This window comes from Zea mays, chromosome 6 (assembly GCF_902167145.1).
Source record: "Zea mays cultivar B73 chromosome 6, Zm-B73-REFERENCE-NAM-5.0, whole genome shotgun sequence".
Lineage (NCBI taxonomy): Eukaryota > Viridiplantae > Streptophyta > Magnoliopsida > Poales > Poaceae > Zea > Zea mays.
This window is the reverse complement of record NC_050101.1, coordinates 70,670,047-70,679,917: the sequence shown is the minus strand read 5'-3', so window position 1 is coordinate 70,679,917 and position 9,871 is coordinate 70,670,047. Positions and strand designations below refer to the sequence as shown.

The 9,871-nt window shown below is 41.7% G+C and overlaps 1 protein-coding gene across 1 annotated transcript; it reads right to left on the bottom strand.

The window, feature by feature from the left end:
• Positions 1-257: 257 nt before the first annotated feature.
• LOC100274906 (uncharacterized) lies at positions 258-1,103 on the bottom strand. The gene has a single exon (NM_001149159.1). The coding sequence runs from the start codon at positions 1,053-1,055 to the stop codon at positions 534-536; it is 522 nt and encodes a 173-aa protein (NP_001142631.1). The 5' UTR covers positions 1,056-1,103; the 3' UTR covers positions 258-533.
• Positions 1,104-9,871: the final 8,768 nt, after the last annotated feature.

The window sequence follows — 9,871 nt, the reverse complement described above, 5'->3', positions numbered from 1 at the left end:
GTTCAGCCGCTCCCGGCTGGCCCTGCTGCGGTAGAGGAGATCCATGGCCGTGCAGGAGCACCTCCTTAGCTAGACACTCGAGGACCTCGCTGGCACGCCCCTGCAACTTCGGATTGATCTTGCGCGGACTTACCAGCGTGGAGGAGTCGATAGTCTTCTCCGCCTGACCGGCCTCCAAATCCCCACGACCGCCAGAGAAAAGCCCCTTGGGATGTAGATCGAGAGATGGAGTTTTCGGATCTGAGGGTTGAATCGCGTGAATCTGCGCAGATTTTTGTGGATTTGGAAATTGGGGTGATTTGGTGGTATCTGGTTCGGGGGCGGGGGGAGGGCTCTTTCCCCCGGTCATTGTGACCACAAATAATTTGCATACTAAAATTATAGTGGCATGCACGGTATAAACTGGTGGCAGCAGGCAGTACTCGCACACTAGTTTGAACCACCATACGCTCTGGCTAGAGCTGCTGCTGCTGCCACACCCATATACGCATGGCTCCGCCGCGGACTGGCCTGAAGGCCCTGAATCTCAAACACTACATCCTGGCAGCTCTGATGGCGATCCTCGCCGTGGCGGTCGTCGTCACCGTCTTCTCCGTCCTGCTGAGCCCTGCACGCATTTTCTTCTCCGTAACCAATCCTAGGAGCCACCTGTTGGTGGGCAATGGAGGTGCGAATCTCACCTTCACCCTCGCCGCCAACAACACCAGCCAGCGCGCGGCAGTGTGGTACAACACCATCCTCGTCGACGTGCTCAACAGCACGGTGGTGACCCCGGCGTCGATCTGGACCAAGGCCGACCTGAAGAAGAACGCGACGTCGCTCATGGCTGGGTGGCAGACCCGTGGGAGCGTGGCGACTGTCGACGCTACAGTGTCGGTGTCTCGGGGATCGATGGCCATGGCCTTCATCAACGGCGCCGACGTCAATAGCTCTGCTTTCACCGTGACGGTCACCGCCGTGGCCCGGTTCAAGGTCGGCATCGCCAAGACGCAGTTGTACGACATCAATGTGATGTGCACTCCCGTTATCTTCTTGCTCCAAAACCGCTCAGGCATAAGTGTGGCCGCCTCAGGTGCCAATGTGGATTGCGGGCCCTATTGATTGGCAAGCAACGAACGAGCGATGCTCATATCCATGTGTCTGTTCTTCTCTTTGAAAGCTTGCTGGCATTAAGCGATGGTCGTACCCATGTTTGTGTTCTTCTCTTTGAAAGCTTGCGATGTTGATTTCTTTTGAGTATGTTAATTGATTTATATCTATTTAATTTTAGCTTACCTCTTTAGTTTCTTGTGCAAATGGAGTGATGTGTCAGCTCACATCATTATGTTGGACACTAAATTTGGCAACTGGACAGCTGAACGGTCCAGCCTTGTGGCCTCAACGATTCGCGTACCAAACGGTCTGCGATTAAATTAATTTTATATAACCCCTAACCTTTAGGCATTGGTCTACTTCACCCTTTCACTTTCAAAACTAGTTATTTAACCTCCAACAACTTTATAAAATCAGATAAATAATCACCTAAACAATTTTAGTTAGCCATTTTTAATGACGTGACACTCAATTAAGTGTCAATACTTGTCTTTTTCTATTTTGTCTTCTACTAGTGTCCAAATTTTATATAATTGTACACAATAACGGTAATTAGATATTATATTAACCTTAATTGTTTTTGAAAATTTAGAAATAATAGATTAATTACTAAAAATTAAAAACTATATAAAAAGAGCTTAATATTTTTGTATCTGGTTCGTTTCTTATCTTCTATGTCCAAAATATTTACTAGAGTTCAATAATAATATTACTAAATTATATTTTTTTTGTTGATTTTATTAAGCAAGTTAAATGGTCTTTCTTATAATTATTAAGTAAATCAATTGTACATTTATCTTTTTGTTAAAAGCTTACCAAAAAAGTAATAAAATGATCTCCACTTTTTATACAAAACTTCTCCTATCTAAGCTAACATACAAAAATATTTCTAGAGTTTTAAGTTAAAATCTATACCCATAATTTTACATAAATATTTCTGAGAATTTTATAAATGTTTAGATTTAAAGTTGTCAGAAAATTTTAAAAATATTTATATGTGTTAGTTTAGCTAAGTGATTATCTATTTAAAAAATAGAAATCATTTTATTTATTTTTGTCTGCTAGGTGTTTCTAAAAACAAATGTAATTAATTTAGTTATTAATTAGAAGAAAGGCAACTTAGCTTGCTTAATAAAATCAATAAAAAATTAGTATTTTAGTAATAGTGTTGTTTAGCCCTATTAAATTTTTAAGCCTAATAAGATACTAAATGAGTCACAGACAAAAACAATAAGTTATTTTTATGTAGTTTTTATTTTTAGTAATTAAAATGCGACTTTAAAAATTAAAGGAAAATTAGGATAAATATAATATCCAATTATAATTTTTTGTGTAAAATTTAAAAAAATGGATAATAGTAAAGATAGAATTGAAAAAGAAAAAACTAATGTCATTTAAATAAGTGTCGCATCATCAAAATCACCAACTAAAACTGTCTTAGGGCTTATTTGTCTGGTTTTGTAATGTTGAGGGGGTTAAACAACCAGTTTTAAAGCTGAGGGAGTAAAATAGACCACTCTCTAAAGATTAGGGTGTTATGAAGATGTCACACCCGGTTTTAAGGGACAAAGCCGGGTGCATCTCATATATGCGACAAAGAAGACAACACATATAATAACATAGTGTATAGAGATAAATGTCACAATATAATCAGTGTAGTTATTACATAGCGGAAGTCTTACAAGATAAATTATAGATATAAATCGAACTAAAGTCCATCGTTGGCGCCACAACGTCAACTAGGAGACGCCACCTAGATCAAATCGAACTCCTCGATTTGTGGCTCCCCTTGAACCACCTGTTGTTCTCCTGTGGGGGGTATGAGACAGCAAGGGTGAGCTCACACATGTTCATCGCTCAACAAGTTGTGGGGAATAATGTGCATGAACTCGCCAAAAGTGGGAGCTCGTGAAGTGTAAGGCTGATCAACAATAGAGGTTAAAGCTGAGCATTGCTTTTAATAAGTTGGACAAATTTTATTAGCAGTTACTAAATGTAAGTAAATACCAAACTGTAATAAGAATAATAGAACAAAATTAATAAATAATCTCATGCAATGCAAATGACAAATTGAATTAAAGTTCCATAAATTAATCATGTGATTGTCCGAGTTGCTCATGACCGTGAGCACGGCTAGTATACCAGTTTTACACTCTGCAGAGGTTGTACCCTATACCCACAAGTCATGTATCCCATGTCGCCAGGGTTTGCAAGGCCCTTAGACACTGCCGAGGTGAATGGCTAGGGATCCACTACGAGGCCTTTACAAAGTTCCACTAGCTTTCGAAAACCCGCTACAGTTTATGGGAAGAGCACTTGCAATAATCCCCCGTCTGACCGCTATCGCAGTAAAATCGACCCGAGAACCTGAAGCGCCCCAATCCTCTGGGACTCAAATGTGATACAATTACTAGTCCCAGGAGGCTAGTAAACACATTTATACATCAGATGATTACAGATCTGCTTAAACGATACAAACCTATAAAGGTGGCGAACAACTTTAAGAGTTGGTCCACAACTCGGGACATATCATCAGAGTGGGGCTGAAGCAGCCCGATATACGCAGCGAAGTTATTCAGCGGTCCAACAGCCACAGGCAAGGTTGGGAACAGTCGTAACTCTTACCCGATCTCCTTTTTCTGAAAAACAACAAATAAGCAAGGGTGAGTACAAACGTACTCAGCAGCCCACCTTCACCCGCGGAATGGGGAAATCAGATATAATGCATGGAATATGTGGAGCTCAGGATATTTTGCAGAAACGGCAATATTTTATGCAGGGTTGTTTTGAAAAACATTTTGTATTTTGCAAAGCGCATCCTCTCCAAAAGGAGCAGGAAGTTTTTCAGTATTAGAACAAAATCCCCTGGACTAAACCATCCAGGTATCTCAGCAGTTTCCCACTAGTTTTCCTTTTCAAAAACAGCTACGGGACTTCCCGTCCACCATAGCTCACGGCTCAACCGCCGAACCTTTTTAAAAACCACTTTTCTCAAACGCACCTTTTTTTTGGAAACAAAACATTAATTGCCATACCATACCAGACTCGTCCATTCCTGTGGACACGGACTATTCGAATAGGTTTTCAAACTCTGCGCAGAGGTGTACACTTTACCCACTAGTCTGGTTTCTGCGATCTCACCGTCGTGAGACCCGAATGCCGAATCTCTTTCTTTCCTCGCACGTCCTAACCTTAACGGTTATACCGGAAGGAGTCAGGCCACCACCATGTCCAAACCGGACAAAACATTCCCCCTCCTTATCCTCCCGGTGCTCCCCAGCCTTCATAACCCTGGGGTTGGACCGTACGAGTTCAGATTGAGTGACTGCCCACACAGTCTCGAGTGGTTGTACTTATCATGAGTACAGGTAGTGAAAGATGACAAACCAGTCCTTATACGAGGGGACAATCCTTCTGCTCACGCCTAAACCAGCTGAGCCAACACCTTAGGCCCTCCCCTAAACCAGGGAGTCCTTGATCATCCCTACTCAAAGGTGATAAGGGTGAAAACCCTTCATCATACACATTTTGAAAAGCATTTTCTTTTGAAAACTCACACCTTTCCTCAAATCATTTGTAACAAATATATCAGGGATTGATTGCGGCAAGCGGCTGGGTGGCCATAATAACTTGTCTCAAAATCATATCATGCATAAAATAACAGGCTGAGGGTTGTGGTTGAAAAACATAGGTAATTTATGCATCAAAGGGATCTAGTGAGCTTGCCGTGCTTATTCGGTGAAGGGGGAAGGGGAGCTCGCGGAACTGGCTTCTGGCTCCACCGCCTGGCGTAGACTTGCAGATCTGGCCTCCACGAGACGACACGAACGCTCCGATAACAGGAGGGTGGACTGGAGGCGAAGCGACACTATGCGTGTAGCCGGCAGAGCGGAGTAACTGAGTGGGTGGGGTGTTTTCCTTGGCTGAGGGTGTTGAGTGTGTGTGGAGAGGGAGAGGGTAGCTGGGTGTATTTATAGCTAGGTGTAGGTGGTGTAGCACAGTGAAGTTCACTGTTGGTGAGAATAGTGACGAATGAATCGTCTGACTTAGTATGAACAGGAGAGTTATAGGCAGAATATGAGACGAGAGTATTTTGGGAGTTTTCTGGAATATGAACCATGCTTAAGGGATGACATGGTTGGATAGGGAATAGTTTGATAAGAATTTAGAAACGAGAATTATTGGAATCTGAGTTTGGAAGCCTGGTTCGAAGGAATCTCAAGTTAAGCGTGCTCAACATGGAGAAACCTAGGATGAGTGACCAGATGGGAAGTTCCTACTGGAAGGAAAATCACAGTCACCGGAGTTTGTATAACTGGAATATGGGTCTGGCTGGTCTTAGGTGGATTGGACAGCATGATGGATGAGTAGTTGAAATTTGGGGTGATCGGATGATCGATGAATAGTAACGGTGAATAGTAACGGTAAATAGTAACGGTAAAAAGTAACGGTAAATAGTAACGGTAAAAAGTAACGGTAAATAGTAACGGTAAAAAGTAACGGTAAATAGTAACGGTAAATAGTAACGGTAAAAAGTAACGGTAAAAAGTAACGGTGAATAGTAACGGTAAATAGTAACGGTAAATAGTAACGTTAAAAGTAACGGTAAATAGTGATGGTGAATAGTTCGTATGAACGAACGATGAATGATGGATAGGAACTATGAACGAACGATGAACGATCGAATGATCGAACGAACGAACAATCGGAATTTCGGCAGCATAACGGCAGGAAAAAGATTATTTGGACGAACGAACGAACGAACGATCGAACGATCGGACGAACGAACCATGAACGATCGGACGAACGATCAAACGATCGGACGAACGAACGATCGGAATTTCGGCAGCATAACGGCAGGAAAAAGATTATTTGGACGAACGAACGGACAAACGATCGAACGATCGGACGAACGGAAGAACGAACCATGAACGATCGGACGAACGATCGAACGATCGGACGAACGAACGAACAAACTAAGAACAGGGGGATGAACGATCGAAGAACGACCGAACGATCCTTGTGGTAGTGTGTGCTTGTGTGGAACATGGAGTGGGTGTGTGTGGGGGGAGAGAGTTACCATGAAATGGCTTGGGGTGGGATGAGAGGAGGCCCTTGCCCCTCTATTTATAGCCATGGTGGGGGGATTAGGGGGAGGGATGAGAGGATTAGTGGGAGGATGAGAGGATTAGTGGGAGATTAGCATGGATTTGTCTTATACGAATGTAATTAGCTTGTAGAGCTCACTGTATGACACCGGAGGCATACGTATACGTATGAGCATGAAGAAAGTTATGAAGAAAATATTTGTGGGGGCTTGAAAAATGATTCTGAAGGTATTTCTTAGGAAGAAAATACTTGGAGATATATCGGTGGAATATTTGGGTAGTATTTCTGAAAAGAATCAGAGGGGATCTCTGGGGAAATATTTGTAGGATATTTTGAGGAGTATTTTTGGAGAGAATATAGACCACTATACTTTACTTGCTGATATCAACTTGCAAACAAACATCTTGAAACAAAATTTGAAATTCATTTTGAATTTAGAGCATGTTTGAGAAAATTTCAGGATTTGAATTTTTGGGATGTTACAGAACCTCCCTGCATGCAACTCCCCTACTGCCCTTGCCCCTTTCGGGTAAGGTAGTCTTCCACCAGCTTTCCTAATTAGTTATCCAAGGGGTCCCATTTCTCCCTTGTGGTGGCACGTTTTCCCAGGTGGTTCTCTATGTTCCCATTAACATAATGATCTTATCATGAACATAAATAACATAACAGAATAATTGGAACATGGATGTAATGAAATATTAACCCAAAACTATATAAAGCAATAGCAAAACTACCCAAGTGATTCAGGGGTAAACAAGGTAAAAAGGATAAAAAGACTAGGGTGACCTATTGGGTCGCATCAAAATTAACCTATGCATATCATTATGATTAATAAGAACATGATTGGGTAAAAAGAAAGTGATCAAGGGCACAACTTGCCTGGCACTTGAGATTCCAAGTACCATGATGATTTTTCAGATCCTCGTGACCTCACTGCTAGTCGTAGCAATACAAACAGACATGGTATAGACAAAATTGACATCACACCAAACATGAGAACAAAATGTATAACAGGAGTTATGATTCTATAGAAGATCTATGTGATTAAAATATTAAACTATATTATAAATTGGTTAGTATAAATCATATGAGAGGTTATTCTATAAATAATTATCTCAACTTTAATTTAAGTTATAAATTGATCTTAGATCATATTCTAGTGGATTATAATGATAAGCATATTAACAAGACTAACTAACATAAGGTAAATAAAGATCTAATTATAAAATATTGAGACATGGTACAATAAATATTGTTATTGCATAGTAAATATTCATGTGAAGCTAACGCAACTGAAACGGATCAATTCATAGTTATAGATTTTAAGTTATGAATTTCTAAAGATTCTATGTGTTTTGTACAAGATTAAATAGGATATACATTTTAATATAACTTTCATGTCAAAACAGTGGCACTAATTGATAAACCATAATATTATAAAATTATAGAAATTGGAATGGATTAATTTGGACTAAGTATGAATTTTCTACAAATTAAACAAGTTCTAGTATTTATTTATACATTAAAAATCAATTTATGTTATTAATTACTAAATTCCTCTGATCTCTGGACTAGGCGCACAAAATCAGAGAAGCCCGGGGGTCTCTACGCAAGAAACACCAGACTTAGGCTACATCCCTATGGATTGTGGGTTGATTTGATAAAACTCCAAGGTCTCTTATGCAAAACTACGTAGCCGAAGGGGTATCGGGGATCCAGCGCCGTCCGATCAAAGACAGACCGCCCAGATTAGGTTGTCCTAGCATCGAAACGGTACGCAACAGAGACCCTTGGATTTAAGATCAAGGGTAAGGATTTAATGAAGCCGAGATCTCACTGGATCCTTCCGATCACCATCCAACTGCCTAGGTGTAGGGTCGAGATGGTGGACTAGAGGGGGGGTGAATAGTCCTTTCTAAAACTAACTATGATGGCTGACACAAATAAATATGGAATAAATGTTGTTTTGGTTTAGCCAAGACTACACTCCTCTAACTATAACAAACACCTGACAAAAGATTCTAAATGAAGCAACTAAGGTGCCAAAATAGTGAAAGAGCTCTCCCATACAAATCTAGTTAGCAACGTCATACAAATTATACAAATGTAATTCTAAGCATACCGATAACTCCTAAACATACTAGTAAGCAAAGAGCACAAAGCACAAGCACTACTAGAGAGAAACAACTACTTAGCTACACAAGCTAAGTAAAACAGATTAGCTACACAAGCTAACAACAAGTGAGCAACTATTTTATAATAGGTATGACTAGATATACAAGAGCATACAGGAGCAACAAATACTCACTAGCATAAGTATATGAACAAGTAAATACAAGCTAGTTAGGGAAGCTGCAAACCAACAGGAAGATGATGACACTTGGCACAATGATTTTTTTCCCGTGGTGTCGATGACTTGCCGGTCACCCCTAGTCTAGGTTGAGGTAGATTCAAAGCACCTAACCACTCCTCTATCAAGTCTCCACTTGATCTCTTGAGCCGGATTGGTCAATGAACCCTCAAACCTCGATTCCACTAGAGTTGCTTTTCACCGCTCCGGCGAGGCAAGCACAACGCCTCTCACAATCACCACTGCGGCCTCTTCACAATCTCCATTGAAGAGCTCACGGGGAACTACCACCAAGCCGTCTAGGAGGTGGCAACCTCCAAGAGTAACAAGGCAACGACCTCACTTGATGATCTCCCTAGTGCCTCAAAGATCAACAACTTGATGCAATGCACTAAATGGCTCTTAATCTCACTAGAATGCAATCCCAAGCAATATGAGTGAGAGAGAGGGAGAGGAAAGGCTCCAATATGCTCACAAGTGTTCCAAATGGCCTCCTTCACACTTTCAACTCGGGCAACACAAGTATATATAGCACCCTCTCCAAAACTAGCCGTTATGGGCCAATTGCCCCTTTTCTGCGCACATGAGGACGGTCTGCAATACAAGCCCGGACCGTCCGCACAAGAATCCCAACGGCTATAAACGGTTATAAAAATGTCAGAGCATTCAAAAATGACTTGCGGACGGTCTGCCCCTCAAGGTCGGATGGTCCGCGATACATAAAACTGAGCCAAAACGAAGTTTTGCTGACTCTGCACATTTGCTGAAATTTGTACTCCTGACGGTCCGCACCTGGACCCCGGACGGTCCGCAATACAAAATATGTGTACTATGGACGGTCCGCACCTAGACCCTGGACGGTCCGCAATACAAAATATTTGTACTGTGGACGGTCTGCACTTAGGCCCCGAACGGTCCGCAGTTCAAAAAATAAAACCAAAACAGAACTACTCGAGTTCTGTCCAAACACCAAACCTTCAACTACGGACGGTCCGCCACCTAGGACCAGACGGTCCGCAGTAGAAAAACTTCACGAAACACAGAAACTTCGTGTTTCTGCCCATCATCTCAAGTTAGATATGCGGACGGTCCGCCATGCTGGCCCGGACGGTCCGCGGTACCTCAATTCAGCCCACATTCAAGAAATCGCTTTTGAAAATGTTTCTTTCACGAACCAAAGCGTTGTTAGCCCTCATGCAAATGCACCAACTATATGAGCAATGAGGCACTAAAGACATGTCAAGTAAGATAATTGACCCTGATAGTCGCCTAGAGGGGGGGTGAATAGGGCGAAACTGAAATTTACAAAAATAATCACAA